Genomic DNA, 18,179 nt, shown 5'->3' on the forward strand with positions numbered 1-18,179 from the left:
AGGATAAAAAAAATAACAAATTTTGGGAATCAAAATTTTTTTTTCTCTTTTTTGTTATTAATAAAAGCAAACAAATCCTGACATTAAGCTCGGACACAGAGACACTTCTTTCGAAATTTACAATTTTTCGAAGCTTATTTCGAGAATTTTTAAAAAAACTCATTTTATTCAATTTTTCTTCTCTATATTTGTAATCTGTTTGTTTATTATATGTACACACTTTCCGATTTTGTCGTGTTATACCCCTAATTCATCTACCTTTTAATAAAAATATACGTTGACATTTATAGCAAATTCAAAGAGACGTAAAGGTCACTAGCTAGCAGCCCGCCATGTCACCATTTACAAGACAAGTCACATACAAGATTTTTGGGACCTTCACCAAGACCTACATGTAAGCATGTCAATCTAGCTTCTTTAGAAAAGTTATATGATGATAACTTCTGCATTTTATTCTGAATGTTTTATTTGAGCCAAAAAAAAACAATAGGTTACAATGTACACTTATAAAGCTACGCTTTCCGAACAAAAATTCAAAAAATTTAAAAAACAAGCAATGTACATACAATCTACAAAACACGTCGCCTGAACCGCCATCACTTGCGGAAAAGGGAGCGTATAGACGGAACCCTCAGTAGTTCCCTCTTTGAGCTTGTCGGGTTGTTCTTTTACATACAACTACAATGTAATACAACGCCACAGAAAAGTACTATGAGAATACCATTTCCTTGCAGACATTTACACATCTATAATTCCATACCTGGCAAGTATCAGGTCTCAGAATTTACGAGCACGAGAATCTGGACAGACTAGTCAAAATGGTCGAGCATACTGTCAGTCGGTATCCAGAAAGACTGTACTCCAACTGTTACCATCGGAAGCTAATTAAGGCGAATAGCGCCACCCTTCCTTTTGATGATTATTTGTCATAGACATCTGGTATGTTCAAGATGTACAAACGAACGATGGGCTGAAACCCCATTTCTGACGCGGGATCACATGTACAACAATGTTTCCGTTGCTTACACATTCCTGTAATGAAACCATGAAAATTGTCATCACCAAAACATAAGCTTATATTCTACATTGTCAAGGAACCTCTCAACCAAAAACTTAAACTGATGGTTGAGGCCAGAATATGTTATATACTCTAACACGCCCCCTCACACGAGAGCCCATTGGTCTAGGAGTGTGGATGCGCATAGACTGAATGTATTCCACTTTACATGAGGGGTGGTTGAGATTCGAATCCATGAACTCTTGTCATGTTGGCTTCTGATACCATGTCAAGAAACCAACTCAACCAAAAGCTTAAGCCGATGGTTGAGGCACTAGGATATGTTATATACTCTAACAAACATAATATTAGAAACTTTGTATAACAAGGATGGGAATTTACTTATCAGACGCTCCTGGTGTGGTTCAAAGGATCGTAATCGTACGCATCGCCAGCTTTGATAAATCGACCCTTCACACGCTTCCTCCCATCAGCCCTCGCTTTGCGGGAAGCATATCTAACTCTTTTCTCGAATCTAAGTGATAAGAAGCAAAGAATAGTCAGTAGACCGCTTTCAATGATAAAATGAAAATGCAGTCATATTGAACAACAATAAATTAAAAAAGTTAACGAGTATCCTTACGCCTTCTCTCGAGTAATAAAACTAATATACAAATCTTCTTTACCTTGTATTACACTCCATTTGTTTCCACACCACATGAATAGCCTCTATGGTTACAGTCTTGTATGAGGTTAAGTCCCATGTTTCAGCAAGTCTTGTATGAGACCGTCTCACCGTGAGACGGCCCCATACAAGTAGCCCTTTTTTTTTGAACAGTTTGAGCTGACCCAATTAAAGTCGTCTCACGGTGAGACTACAAGGTCACTATGTTAAAAAAAAAAATGAGAGGGTGCTTTAGGAAAAACCTCTCAAGACGCTTCTTAGCTTGGCTTTGCCATATACGTAGCGAGGTTGGAGGTATAGCTTTCACTTTTTCTCATTAATAGGACTCCTAGTCCACCAATAAATCGTTTATTCATTCCGCTCATGAAATTTCGTTACCAAACAAAACATACGACAGTTTGAAAGCGCAAATCAATCAGAAATGAGCAGAGTTGAAATCAAAATTTTACGTCACCTGAATAACACCATTAAGAAATAAGAACACAGCTAGTTTTCTCAAAAAACTTACTTTCGGATCTTCTTTTTTTCCTTATATCGGATTACAGCTTCAGTTCGACTGGATTGAACAGAATTTTCAGGACACAAAGGGCACCAGGGTGGCTCTCCGTGTAAAATCATAGAAGAAGCCCCACAGTCTTGATAATCCCCACCACTAATCTCTCCAGTAATCCCAGAAAACGAAAGACCTGACTGGGCTTGTTTTGCTGCAAAACCAATAGTTGGTTCAGTTTTCACGCTCATGATTGAGTCGGCAGATGCTGCATTGCTGCACACTGGCTGGATTCGACCGGCAATCCCTACAGAAGTCCCCTGCATTATACCAAAAATATAATCACCATCATCATAAAGACAAACTTTAAGCTGCCAATAAAGGAACTTCCAGTACGTTTCGCATTACTAACGTTCTTAGCATGTTTCTCCCAACCGTTGCATTTCATCTAATTATTTGAAAGTTAAATCAAGCAACCCATTAATGGTATTAATCGTAAGATCGATCATTTAGTGACTTTTAGAAGGAGGGTAAACACAATCCAAATCAACTATTTTTGTTAAGGATGACAGGTAGAGGCCGTAGAGCTAGTTGACTAAATTGTATGGTTATACTTGGAGAGTGTAGATGTTCGCTTAGAATCATGACCAAAGGAATAAAAAGTAAAAGAGGAACGGAGAATTAAATGGTGTAGATTAAAGAGGCAACTGCTAAGAAAATTGCTAAAGGAGTTGGTTGGAAGATGGAGCTCGTACGATAATGCAAGAATGACAAAATCTAGTCAAGTAGAGGGAAGCTAAAACCATGGAGAAAGTAGTAATTCACGAGGTTAGAGGATTTTAAGAGGTGTTTGACAAACTAGACTCTTAATTAGAGGAAAAAAGATATGTATAAAATGTCAAAGAGGAGACAAGCAAAGACTAAGGACATAAGTATGGTAAAGTGTATAAAGGAAAATGATATCAAATATCTATTTCAAGATAGGGATATAAAATATTGATAAAGAGAGAATTTTGACAAGTTATATATTGTAGAACAAGGTAATGTTATAGGAAATGAATCCATCAATGAATCAAAAAGTCATTGATTGAGGGAGCTTTTAGAAAAACAAAGCTAAAGAAAGTTGTGGGGCCATATGGTATACTTATTGAGGTAAGAGATGTCTAGAACAATTAATATGGTAACCATCAATAAAAACAAAGGTACAAAAAGTATTACTTTGGTGGACAATGACAGATAAGAGTATTATCAAGAAATACATTAATGTAGTAATATATTGATTAAGAAGTGAAAACAAATGTTAGGACATGTGAAGGCCCGAAGGGATAACAAAGATTTTCCAATTACAATTCGCCTTCACTAAGGTTCGGCCCTAAGCCTTTTTGTTTATGCCGCAATCTCGAATAAATGGACTCGATTGTTCCGTGGACATGTGGTTAGGTGCATGTTGTTGCTCACGAAATATTTTTGTAGATGAGACTGGGTAAAGTTAAATGCTAAGATATAATGATAGAGACAAGAGTTATGGTCACGAGAGTTCAAATTACCTAGGAGTAAGATGGAGTACATAAAGTTTCACTTATGCACAAATGACAGAAGAATAGACACAATAAAAACTGAAAAATAAAGAGGGAGTTATATCGGACGGTCATTATACAAACGGTGTTTATGAATTAAAATGTTGATATTGAGGATAAGATGAAAGCGAATCATTTAAGGTGGTTTGTGCATGTGCCAGACAGTGTTAGCAAACCGGTAAGGAAAATAAAAATAGAACTTTCGGAATTTTAAAAAAGAAAGAGAAAGAAGGAAGGCAGAAGATGACTTGGTGGAAAAGAATGGAAATTAAATGATGAATTAAGATTTACAACTTGAGATAGTAGGTGATCAAAATGAATAGAGAAGGAGAATTCAAGAGGACGACCAAATTTATTGCTTCATGTAGCTAACTCTAACATTTTCGGATTACGGATTCAATGTTGTTAATTGTTGTAATTATATCTCTCAAGGCAAATCATCATATCAATTTCAAGAATTGAACAAATTGCTAAAAAGATAATTTAATTGACAAGTGAAATTTGTATAATTATTTAAACATATAAGAAACGAAAAGAGTGTATTGAAAGATATTGTAATGGACTTTAGCATATTGTAAGTTATGGAACTAACACTAGAATCACTAACACCTCCACCTATCACAGGCCGTAATCATAACCCTCACCACCACCACCACCACCAGCACATCCACAAAAAAAAAAATTATATACGTTTTGGGAAAAAGGTACATCATGGTTGACTATTGTTACCATCTCTTAATACCAAACATTTCAAAGAAAATGCCAAAATCTGAACCCAAACAAAACCTTAAATTCTATGTTACTTCGACTCTTCATGTTACCTTACGTACCAGTTAGACAAGGGTATGAAATCTTTACCTGGCACTTGATTTGTCAAACAAACACAATTTGTTAAACTAAAACTCCAATCATCTCAAAATCACACTTTATTGTCGAAAATTAGTGATATGAGCTCACAAATGGGCATGAGGTTAAAATCTAACTAGAACTAGAAAATAAGTTAAACCGATACATGTATGCAAGAATGTATTTGAATGGCTCACAACGCGGTTTGGGCTTTTTATGGAGCAGAGTAATTAATGAGTAGACTAACTGATATGAACTTATGTAATCCTAGCTATATATAATCAAACCCAAGCCACAACACATGAAAGACAAGAATTTTGGTCGAGAAGCGAACCTCAGCACATAATCCACCCGGGCGATTAGAATCAGCTTTACGCATGTCTTGCCTTGAAAACAAGCTGTTAATCCCACCATTCTCAAGCAGTTGTTCGGAGTGAGTAAGAGTAACACCAAAGAGTTCTTCGTAATTCTCAAAATTTATGTCAACTTCATCCATGTCAAGATCTGCGTACAAGTCATCTTCACAAATCCCCGGAACTCTATTAGTGGGATAAAATACCTGCACACAAGACCAAGAAATAAGATAACAGAAACGAAACTGTAACATTCAACTGAGAAGAATAGCTCCCTGAAAAAAGGATAGCCTTTGAACAAACTAGTTACTGATCGTGAAAACTTCTGAATCCCACTATGCAACGTTTTGAACATTTGAAAGCCATTTCGAGAAAAAATATGAGCCCATTGAAGTGATAATTACCTCAGAAGATTCTGCACAACCAGGTGGGTCCAGACATTTGTGTGAGATAAGTTCCGGGATAGATACAGGTCCATCCCAAAAACTGGATTTATTAACACTATGTAGATCATTCCCGGACCCCACAACCACTGCACCTTGATCGTCATGTTCACGCACAGGATCCATGTAGTTCTTTGCATTACTCTCAGAAATACTCAATGATCCTAATTCCTCTTGGCACGTTGAGTTATCCGATGAGGCAAAAGGGATATCTAGGAAAAACGACCAGATTTTGGAAAGCTCGGTTGAAGAAGGGCAACCGGTATAATAGTTAATATTTTGCAGCTTATGAATTGAAGAGCTCCCATCATGTCCCTCCACATTACATTTCTGGCATAGAGAGACCGCTTCATCAATACATCTAATGAAAGCGGGTTGGGCATTACATCTTTCGCAGACAAGGGTACGAGAATGTCGCTTTGATAGGGCGTTTGCGGAGTGAACATTCCGATCACAGGACAAGCACAAAAAAGCAGAATCAGATCGGCAATACACCAACGATCTAAGCTCCCCACAATAATCACATAAATATCCCATTATTTCTATCGAAGTTCAAAATATTAATACAAATCTCAAGCCAGTTTGTCACCCAAAATTTTATTTTCTCACAGGAATTATGAAGGTGAAAACCTGTTCATCCAGTAACAAAATCAGAGAAGAGAATGTATAAGCATCAGTATTCGAAATCCTATTTTGATGTGTCAGTAATTCCAGATAAAGTGCAATATGAACAAGCTAAACACCTTATTGATACCATCACAACCAAAAGCTATGACCCAACTTCACCTAAATAAGCTAGTTTGGAGCAAAAATACATAATAATTGATAGATAGAGTATACAACATATTTTGGGCCTTCAACCATCAGCTTAAGCTTTTTAATTAAGTTGGTTCCTTAGCATGGTAACAGAAGTCAACTTGACAGAAGGTTCGTGTGTTCGAATCTCATCCACCCTTCATATCAAGTAAAATATTCAGCACCATGTATGAGGAAAACATGTATTGCATCCACACTTCTGGGCACTTCTAGCCCAAAAGGCTCTCAAGTCAAGAGGTTGTGATAGAGTATACAACAAATCTTAAGCCTTCAACCATTAGCTTATGCATTCTGGTTGAGTTGGTTTATTGACAATAATTTTTAATGCCCGGTACATATCACATTTTTTCAAAATTTTAGAGACTAAAAACAAGTATTAAACTAAAACAAAAGTAACGTAAACTAGTGTTTAAGTTCCTTTCATTTTTGAGCCGTGTCCGCTATGGTACTTTACACATGCACAAAACCACCCGTAAGTTAGAAAGGAAGGAGGGAAACAAAGTTGGTCATGAAGATCAAAGGCGACTTTTACTCTTGATGTCATGAGCTTCAAAGCAAAAGTCCTTAATAGTGAATAGCCATTAAACTTATTCTTGCATAGCTTTGTAGCTTCATACCTTAAATACAACTTTTGCACATCAAAGTTTTTCCTTTTAAGCTTTTTTGCTACTTATACAACCTATTGGGGACAAGATCCATAACACAAAGAACCAAGCAAACAACACATAAATTAGTAATTATGTAGAAAGGACAAGCAAATACAACATCATCAAATTCACCCTAAGCCACTATTAGGTTCTAAAGACAACAAATTTCCAAATAAAATGTAGCAAATTAGTTGGGCATACTAAAAATTATAAACTAAAATCACTTTCTCCAATTAAGAATATTGGAAAAACTAACACCAATAAATAAACCCATGTTGATTAGTACAACTGCCAAACAAAATCAACTCAATGATTTGATTTCATAAACCAATCACAAAATCAAGAGCAAAAAATAATCCCCAACATTAAACATCAAATAAACATGATAAATTCCAAGAACAAAAAACCCAAAAACAACAAGTGAAATCAAAATCTAAACACGAAGAAAAATCATGTAAAATCAAAACAAAAGCTAAAGAAAATTACCAGGAATCTGGGAAGAAATCTGATGAAAAACCCAAAAATAGCTATGAACAAAGGGACAACTCAAGAGGCTATCCTATACTTTCCTCTCTATCTATTGTACACTCTTGTGGGTCAGAAGTCAGACAAGAGTTTCAGTAATTGAAATTAAAATTAGGGAAATAAAAAACCCAATTAAAATTCATACTTACTCACAGAAAAATATGAATTTGTGAACCAAAAATGAAAAATTAAAGAAAATAAAAATAGTTGGGTGGGGGAAGAAATTCTGACAAAAAGTGATAAAAAGTGCAAACAAGAGGGCCCACTGAGTTCATGCGACAAAAAGTGTAAGGACCCAACTCGTATGCAGCATTAATGCTTCGGTTTTGGCAACCTATTTTTGGCCAACTCATCAATTTTGTGAAAATTCACCTGACATGGACCATGGTTAGTAATTTGGTAAATAAATCAATCAAAATTGGTTAGGCAAAATTCAACTTGATGGAACTTCTAGATGTTTGAATGAGGCCGTTGATTTTGCTGATTTAGTTGATGGTCTATACTTGATAACATTGATAAAATTAGAATAAAATGGGGAGGAGAGTTAAAAATTAATGATAATTTTGGTTCTAAATTAAGAAATCATCTTTTTCAGCGGCTTAGAAATAATTCTCAATATATATTTTGATTGATTAATCAATTAACAAGTTAAAAGCCAAAAGTCAACGTAAAAGTTAAATAAACAAATAAAAGATTGGAATACCCATGTAAAAAAAAGTTTTAAATGCCTTTGAATATCTTATATCATGCAACCAAAATGGAAGACTGCCCGAAGATGATGTTATTGAATAACCCTCTGAGGCTCAATTTAGACCAGAAGATTCGAGAAAAAATAAAGCGAAAAAATAGTAAAAAGGAGGAAGAGAGGAAGGTGGCCAGGCGCAGCTAGTGTATAGGCTAGAGTAGGTTAAGCTAAAGATAGTAGTGGTGAGGTGATCAATGTAATACTAAGTATGTGAAATGTCAAATTAATATGGGTATTTAAGATACTGTTAAAGGAGAAATTACAAGGGATATTAGATGGACATGGTGATGTAATTTTATAGGTTATTTAAGAATGGTGGACTTTCATATGACTGATATTAATATGTCATTTGTTCGACAGTCACAGCTTTTAAAGTGAATTCGGACTAATAAACAGGTTTTATCATTTTTTTCTTTGGTTTGACTATTTTGGCTTTTATTTATTTTTGACTTTTTAAAATTTTTATTGAATTTTATATTTGACTAGTTTTTGACTTTGCATGGATGAACCTAACCCATAACACAACCCATTAATGTTAGTGTAGACAATCTCTTAGCTCATGACTTGATTATGTTAATGAATCTTATCTCATATGTGGTTCAATAGGGGTACACATTATATAGTATAATTGCTCCCACTCAATTGTTTTTATTATATTTGATTTGATTAATAGTATGTGATATTCTTACAAAGACTTTTTTTTATTTTTGAGTAAAAGTATCTTCTATAAGCAAGAGGGAAAAAAATTGTTCTTTAGAAAATTTTATCACAAACGTGAAAAAGGGTCTTTAACCATAAAATTAACTCATAATATATCCTCAAAATGATTTGTTTAAGACTTATGAAGTAGACCTTCCTTCTAACATGGGGGAGTATTGTGTAGATTGTAGAACCATCCGTGGACTACTCATAGCTATCTTATTTATGTCATGTGTCTTTTTAAAGTTGCTTTAGTTCATGAATTGAAATGAGAGCTTTATGTAGATGATATAGCAAATCAAAGTGATAGAGAAAATATGAGATAAAAGATAATTAATTTTTTTATTTTATCACTTAATTTATCGCAAATCAATAGTGAGTTTTCAAATTAGGTTTATAACTCATATCTCAACATATTGCGTATCATACTCCCTTTGTTCTAACAATTTTGCTCCAACGACAATTGGTAGCTAATTTTAAAAGAATTGGGTTAAGTGACATTCTATTCTATTAGAAAGTAGTAGAATTGTATGAATAATATGAAAATGTAAATTAAAAGTGTGGATGCAAATAAAAAAAATATGAATCATAATTAAAAATAAAAATAGAAAAATTTGATAAATCAAACTAAAATAAAAACTAAGACTAATATAGTGGGACAAATTTAATGAAAGATAATAAAAATAAATGATATTTCTACCATTTAAATTATTGAAACTCTTTTTTGAAGAAAAATCTTAAAATACATTAGCTTACCTACCCCTTCACATACATTCTACCTTTGACCAATTTTGAGAGGTTTCAACCTTTTATTTATATGATGATGATTCCCATAGTAAGGTTGTTGTGTTAAGCTTTGACATAAGCACCATGGTCCATGATGTAGCAAAATTCATTTATAAGGTAGTAAATTTCATGACATGGCATAAAATTTTCTAATGATGTACCCATATTTTGTTCTTTCATCACTTGACAATCATATACAAATAAATCTTATTTGTTACATTTTGCTTTTTATATTATTATTTATTTGGGGTGTAGTAAAAATTGATGAACTTTTTAAAGGTCCTGTGTAATTTTTAAAAAATTACTTCCTCTTATTCATTGATTTAGGATATTTTTTATTAGGTTAATTTATTGATTATTTCTCATTTCTATTTTTATCACTCTTTTTTACCCTTTTACCTTTACTATAACAATACAATAACACATACTCCTTCCTATTTTTGGTATGGGTTTTTGACTTTTATGCCCTTAGTAACTTTATCCTATTTTCAATTATACCCTCCATTACCCATACTAATTTTCCTTTCTTACATTAAAAAACCCATAATACCACTCTCTTTCCTACCCTTAGGGTCCCTCTTTTGACTCTCCTTAAAATCCGCAAAAAGTCAAATGGGACTCCTAAGATGAATAGGAGAGAGTAGAATACAAATGCCCTTTATAGAAAAAGTGAATTTCCACCAACTTTTAAGTGGTCTCCCATCCCTCTTAGTTTTTGGTGCAAAAGGAAAATATCCCTAAATCAATAAATAAGAGGGACTGGGAGTATGATATTTTTCTAACAACTTTGTATCTTTAAATACTTAACATAAATTAATATTAAGACTCCCCAACTTTTTAAGGCCCCGTACGGTTGATCATGTTCATAAGCTCCCATATAATTTTGTAACGCACCATATTTTTTTTACCGAGTTTTAAGTTTATCAATATAAATAAATAAACTAAAAAAATAATAATAATAATTATTATTATTATTATTATTATTATTATTATTATTATTATTATTATTATTAAGTTATATTATTTACATAGACAAGTATAAGAAATTATGTGAGTTAAAATGTAACAAACAGTAACGTGCTTTATTGCGTACGATGTTATCACATAGTGTTTTTTTACTTTTTTAATATATATATATATATATATATATATATATATATATATATATATATTATATAATATAATAAAATAAAAAGAATAAATACATAATTAATAATAAAAAAAATTAATTAGAGGGAATTAGGAGGGGGTGGCCGGTTATGTGAGCGAGGCAAGGAGTTTGTAACTCCTCTTATAATTGAGTATTAAGGGCACAATTAAGTGGATTGAGGGAGGCAAGGAGTTTGTAACTCCTCTTATAATTGTGTATTAGTGACCCTTTTAGCCTTATAATCTCACGTCATTCAAATTCAAGTGAGTAAGAAAAATTTTGTTGTTTCAACCAATCTTTTGATGAAAGGGGTAAGTTTAGTTGAATTGTTAATTATAGATTTTATATATAAGATTTTTAAGATGAATTATATTTTGTATATGATGATATCCTATGACCTTCAGGAGGATTGAGTATTTTTTTATAATTTTCTCTAATAATCTTTTAATAAACTTTAATTTGTTAAAAGAATTAAGTTATGTTTATTTTATAAAAAAACAATAAAAAATCTTTCTTAATTTATATTCTTTAACAAAGTTTAAATTTATTATAAGAATTAAGTTTATATTGATATTTAAATAAATTTCTTTTATGATCTACATTTCTCTAACGAAATTTCTATTTGTTAGAAGAAATTTAAATGGTATGGATCAAGTAATGTAGTCATTCAAGAGTTTATAAATCCTTTAGCAAAATTTGATTTGCTTGAGGGATTGTGTTTACATATATGTCTTGATTCAAAAGGGTGATTTGGTTTTATGGTTTCCTACAAAATTTTAATTTGTTAAGAGAATTAAGTGTTTAATTTAATTATCGTAATTTATGAAATTTTAAGTTTTTTTGAAGGATCTTGTGGATGTGCATGTTTTTTTTTTTTTTTTTTTAAATTTGATGGCTTTTATGCTTTGATGATGGGGTTTTGTGTATTAATATATGTGTTGAAATATCAGGTGGTTGTGTGATAGAAAAACTTATCTTGATTGTTTTATCTTAGTAGTTTTGAATTTGATCTTGTTAGATTTATTTTAGTCGTGAGATTAAAAGGGTTTAATAATTTGAATAATGTATAAATAAAAAATAATAATAATAATAATAAAATAATAGAAATTTTCAGACAGCAGCTGCTACCTCGGCATTGGCGCCCGATCCGAAAATGTTGGGGGTGTTTCGTTGTTGTTTTATGTACCCGATATGTTAAAAACTCGTTAAACGCTTAAAATAATTAATATAGCAATTGGATGTTAGAAATTATGAAATTTAGTACCCAAAGTAATTTATGCGTTCCAGATGCAGTGGTGAAGTCGGATTTTTCATTTGAATTTTCTAAACTGTCCGAAATGGCCATTTAAGTTTCTGGTTAAAATTTAAAGTTTGGAACTATTGGAATTTGGATGAAAACATTTAAAATTATCAAGTCTTAGTCATATCTTATTAATATGGAGTGGATTAAATGTGTAAACACGTTCTAATACGTGATCGTTTTGTGTGTGTGTTATTTAGGACCTCGATTCATAAGAGGGTGAAATTTCTGTCGTGCTTGAACATTGTTTGCTTGCAGCGCTTAAAGGTACATGCTTAGACCATACTGTTTATGTGGTTGTGCAAGTAGTGTTGTTTCATTTCTAATCGAGGCATTGTAAATCACATAAGGATTAGACATCTCAAATAATTTGAAAGAAGTTAACTTGGAAGTTGAGGATTTATGTGTTTGTTACCCAAAGGGGTTAATGTTTTGGTTTGGATTATTACAATTATTGTTCCCATGACAGTTTTGGATCATTACGGTCACCGTGGGGGTATGCATACTTTACCTTTGACGACCTGCACAGGACGAGCAACATCTTAGGTCAGTGGTTGCCTTGGGATTAGCTCTTCCAAGTGTATTCCTCCAAAAGGATTGAATTTTTACTTGAACGACCCGAACAGGACGGGCTACGTTACGAGTTGGGATCATCTAGTATGAATGTATTAGAGCCTTTGCATGCTAGGATGAACACATTGCTTATGTTCAACCTGTTTGACAATTGTATGCAGTCTCTGACATGTATTGGAATTATTCTTTAGGACTTGCTACTTGCTGTCATATGACAACTAGTAGGTTGATTGCAGGTGAGGACTGGAGTGAGGACTCAACCTAAGACCCGCTATCATCAAGACAACGTTTTCTTATGTAATAAAATAATGAGTAGTAGCAATTTCAATTATGTAACAAAATTTTAGTTCGGTTTCGTTCTCGTTTCGTTATTTCTACTTAACTCTATTTAGAGGCCAATAGGATCTCGAGATGTAAGATAGGATTTTTCGTAGGTTTGCTACCATCGTATGTTTTATTTCTGTTTAATCACATTTCTTTATCGATGGGACGTTGTCGATCTTAGAGAAGATGTTTCTTTAGTGTCCGCTATGTGAACCGGGATCATGTTTTCATATGATTTTTCGGGTCACTTAAGCCGGGCCGTTACAAATTTACTGCCAAAAAGTCCCACAATTTTTTATCAAAGCATATCAAAATGAAGCTGTACAATTAAGAAATGAAATTATTATATGCATTTACATAAGAAAAACATTAGAGAATGTGATCCAACACAAAAGTTTTTACTCATGATATCTTATCATGTTCTTAAAATCAAGTATTTAATACTCTATGGGATTTATAGTGGATGCAAACATCAAAAGAAAAGATGAAAATATTTTATTGTTTATTCTTGCAATATCCTCATATTGTTGATTGGGTAAGCGTATATATTCATGCATTTTTTGACACTTGTCTATTTGTTAGATGTTTTTCTTAATCAATTATGCATAATAATATGTTTTTGTCATGGTCTCTTGTTTTAAGGCTCATCCTTTTAGTGAACTTACACCAAATATAAAGCAACGTTTCGTAAGAAAATAGGGGATAAAACGCTTTGTCGCCCAAAAAAAAAATTTATTACCTAATTTGTCGCTAACATTGATTACAGGTCATAAAAAAATTGAATATTTGTCATTATAATTAAATAATAATAGTAGTTACTATTATTATTTAACAATAACAACAAATATTCAATTTTTTTAACAAATATATATTATTAAAGTAATATTTATACAACAAAACTGAATTAAATGAAATTTAATGAGTAAATTAAATTTAACTAAAAAATAATTAGTAAATTGTTAATGATTCTTTATTAGATTAATGATTCTCTAAAAAAAATTAATTATCCTTTTCAATTTCTGAAAAATTCTAAATATTCATAAATGGTCCAATAATATAGAAGAACAAAAAAATAATTGAAAAATAAATAAAGAACATAAACAAAAAAAAGCAAAAACCCAACACAAAAAAACTGGAAAAAGAAATGAAGAACAAAAAACCAAATTGAAGAATAAAAACAAACAAAAACAAAAACCCAACAACTTAAAAATGAAAAAAAAAAAAAAAAGAACCAAACAACACTAAATAGAAGAAAAAAAATGAAGAACACCAACCTAAAAAAACAAAGAACAACACAAAATCAAAGAACAAAATTGAACAACAACACAAAAACGAAGAACATAAGCAAACTCGGAATCCACATAAACAAGAACAAAAATACAACTCAGATCCAAAAATACAACTTAAATCGAAGCATTTAAAACATAATATTGGGAGGATTTTTCAAAAGGTTTGAGATTAGAGAGAAGATAAGTATTCTTTTCGAAGGAAGGAGAACAAAGGGTAGTAGCTTCCATTAATAAAGTGATTAAGCAACTTGTAGAGATAAGTTTATGGGGATTTAGGAAATGAGAAGAAATGTAAGAATATAGAGATCAGAGAAAAAAGATGGGAAATGGAGAGAGATATGAGACAATATTAACTTACAAAGAAAATGAATTAGTTTTGGTGACAAAATGTTTTGTCACTAAATTTGTCACCAAAGTTAAGAGAGATAAAATGGCGACAAAATAGGTTACAAAGAGTTTGTCGCAAAAAAGTTTTTACAGTTCAATCAAACTTATCCCGCCTTATTATTAAAAAATAAACTGTTTAAAAATTTTGAACAACAATATTGGCAACAAAAAAATGCCTTTTTGTCACCAGACTTAGAGACAGAAGCTTTTTTTTTTTTGTCTGCGAAACTTTATTTTTTTGTAGTGTACTTGAATTGGTATAATTGATTTAATTTGTAACATTTAACTTAAAGTAGGATGTAACACTACTAAGTTGTAATTCTAAATATTTATTTTCTTTACTAGTAAAAAAAACTATTTACTCTATTTTTTTTTCTACTATACTCACACTATTGTATTTTTGGAATTTTTATAGAGTTTTTTTGTATGAAAATATATTAAAAGAATGTCATGGGGCAAAAAATTTTTAAAATGAAGACAATAAAATAAAAAAATTTTTCAAAATAATCTATTATTTCATTGAATTTATTACGGTAATCTAAATATTCAATTAACACCGAATAATTTTAATTCTAAGATCACTTATCTAAAGAGATCGTAGCTCAAATAATGACCAATTTTTACCGATAATGGCTAAAAACAGAAAAAATAAAGTAAAACCAAACTCATTGTATTACCTTGTGGCTTGTTGGAAACATTACCAAACGTAGAAAAAGGTGGTAGAATAATACTTCACAATTGCTACATTGATGTTCGAATTACTTCTACTCGTTCCATGGACAAGTACACTGGTCTGTATTCTGATCGCACAACAATGGCAATTTGATGAACAAACACCAAGAAATCGTGCGATCTTTACTATGAAGAGAAGCGAGGAAGACGAAGATTACTCTTCCCATGAAGCCATGATACCACATTTAACGATCAACTCTCTCTACCAATCCAATACTGAAAGGTTTTCTCTATTTTTGTGGGATTTATTTGTTAAGAGTTAATTTTGTTTTCTTTTGCTTCATTAAACTCTCTTTGCATATTTTTTTAGGGATATTCGTCATTCAAGTATTATAATCTCATTAGACATTTCTTATCTACTTTTCGCTGATTTAATTGCTTGCTCGTTGTTACAATGAATTAGTTTTGTTCATTTGTGGGTTTCCATCCTGAATAGGGTTGAAGATTAATTGTTCATTTGTGGGATGTTGAATGCTGTCTGGGGTTACCATGGAGTTTCATGCCTATTTGGTTTGTATTAACTGTTATAAAATTGGTTCCTAAATTGACAATTTGACATTGATTATTTGATTGGCTTACTGGCTGAAAGTTTCCTTTCACCTTGCAATAAGGGTTGGATTCTCACCACATGCACGCATCTGGCACATTCTTCGGCCTTATTAGTGATAACAAGGCTTCCATCTATGACGTATAGGGGTTGTATGTATGCAATTTGAATTTTTATCCTTGTAGTGATAACAAAGAAACTCTTTTGACTGTCCCTTGGTGGCAAATATTAACTCAAAACTGTACATGAATGAGAAGTGCATATGATTTAGTGTCATTTTTTCAATATAGTCCAATATGATACAAAATTAAAGGATAATAAGTCTTTGGCCTCATCCATTAAAGGACAATTCTCTTGCCTTAACCCAATCATATATGTACATAAATTGCAGTAGGGATTGGTTTGGGACTGCTAAAAAGATCTGTTTTGATGAGAGCTGGAGATGGTTCAATTTATAAGCATGCCCATTGGCAAGATTGTGTTGTTACTGCTTCAAAGGTTTCAACAACGTTGCGAGATAGCACAATATTGATCATGCTTGAACAAAACAAGATCAGGGGAAGGTTTAAAGGGCTAGTGTATTTCCTTTTAATCTTAAAGTTCAATTGAATTTCATGGTGTTTGAGGTTTGAGTCTAGCATTATGCAATGTCTTAATCAACAGTGCACAATGGCCAACATCACAGTATTATGAAAACTAGGGGAAGGTTTAATGGTGTATATTTCAGTATTGACCACAAAATCCATTTCGTGATTTGTTACCACATCCATGATAGAAACCCCATTTTTGCACTACAGTCTTAGTAGATGATTCTGGAAATATGGAGCACATGTTAATATCTACCATTTTGACAATCTGTAAGCATAATAGTATCTCTACTCATTACGGTCACATTCTCACATTAGTTAATCCCTTGAATGTTTAGATTTTATTTCCTTTTCAAAGTTAAGTTATGTTTTCTTTTGGTTGGTTATCTACTTATTTCTTATTGTCTATTTGGATATAAAGTTTCTATTAAACTACATAGTCTTCTTAATGCTCATTTTAATTTACACACAAGCAATTTGGACAACAGAAGACTTTTGTTTTAGACCATCACCAATTTGGCATTAGAGGTACTTCATAGAAGTACCTATTCAAATACCACCTTCGTGATTTTTAATAGATACACTTCTCCCTTCTATGTGAGACTTGTAAAAAATGGAGGATACTATTATCTAAGTCCATTTAGGCAATTCAAAAAAGTTTAGGCCCTTTGAAACTCAATTCTGTCCAGCTTTTTGTTTTGCGCTTCTTTATGTTTTCTAGTTGATTACCAGTAGGTGATCTTTATTGACTGATCTTGGAAAATGACACCAATTAGTGAACATGCGATAAATAAATCAATGAAAATTTGGGGAAATGTTTTAGGCTTATTGTAAGGTCTTGTTTGATAATAATAGACTTTTTGACTAATCAGTTGGTTGGTTTTTGGCTTTTAGCTTATTAATTGGTTAGTTAGTTAAAAAACATGTTCGGTAACTTACTTCTAAGTCGGCTAAAAAGTTGGAGCCAATATGAAACATTGTTAGAAAATTCTGTGTTTCAGCTGTAATCTTCTGTTGCTAAATGTCTCGACTTGTCTCTGTATTGCAGCTTCCCACCTTTTAAGTTGTGAGTTTTTTTCATCATACTCATCAATTGCTGAAGGGAATTAGAAAATTCTGTTGTCAGCTGTTGGATCTGAAGGATTCAGTGGAGAATTTATGTGGGAATACAAGGGCAAAATACTTGGCCTTACCAAAGGTATTTCTGAATATCTTAATTTTCTTCTGTATCAGTCTGTTACTTTGTAATTAAGAGCCATTTTGCTTTGTAGCTCATTACTTTTAATATGTAAAATTGCATGTGACAACAGGTACCAGCATGCATTCTTTTACCACTGTTTTTTTACTCCAATTATTTCTTTCTTTGTTGCTCTAGAAAATGTTGTTTCAGTTGCAAGATGACTCTCATGATCAACGTGGATGGTTACGCAGTATTTTCATATGATAAACTCAAAACCTATAAAAATGGTCGTGATACGATAATGCCGGTGATATCTGTAGTTATAAAATTTTTAGTTTACCGCCAAGTTAACTATTGATTTTTCAGGATGTCATTAGGTATATATTTTATAAGGAACAAAGCTTTGAGATCGACTCCCACTCCTCTCAAAAGTCTCGCGATGTCACCATTGCTTATGCAATGCATTGTGCAATGATGTAATCGCAGCTTAACAAGGTGGAC

The 18,179-nt window shown here is 32.3% G+C and overlaps 1 protein-coding gene across 1 annotated transcript; it reads right to left on the minus strand.

The window, feature by feature from the left end:
- Window positions 1-29: 29 nt before the first annotated feature.
- Window positions 30-7,584, minus strand: LOC130806235 (zinc finger protein CONSTANS-LIKE 10-like). Its single transcript, XM_057671239.1, has 6 exons — window positions 7,341-7,584; window positions 5,353-6,021; window positions 4,930-5,154; window positions 2,191-2,492; window positions 1,400-1,532; window positions 30-1,032 (listed from the first exon to the last, which is right to left on the minus strand). The coding sequence occupies exons 2-5, from the start codon at window positions 5,926-5,928 to the stop codon at window positions 1,403-1,405; spliced, it is 1,233 nt and encodes a 410-aa protein (XP_057527222.1). The 5' UTR covers window positions 5,929-6,021; window positions 7,341-7,584; the 3' UTR covers window positions 30-1,032; window positions 1,400-1,402.
- Between the last annotated feature and the right edge of the window lie 10,595 nt (window positions 7,585-18,179).

This window comes from Amaranthus tricolor, chromosome 2 (genome assembly GCF_026212465.1).
Source record: "Amaranthus tricolor cultivar Red isolate AtriRed21 chromosome 2, ASM2621246v1, whole genome shotgun sequence".
Lineage (NCBI taxonomy): Eukaryota > Viridiplantae > Streptophyta > Magnoliopsida > Caryophyllales > Amaranthaceae > Amaranthus > Amaranthus tricolor.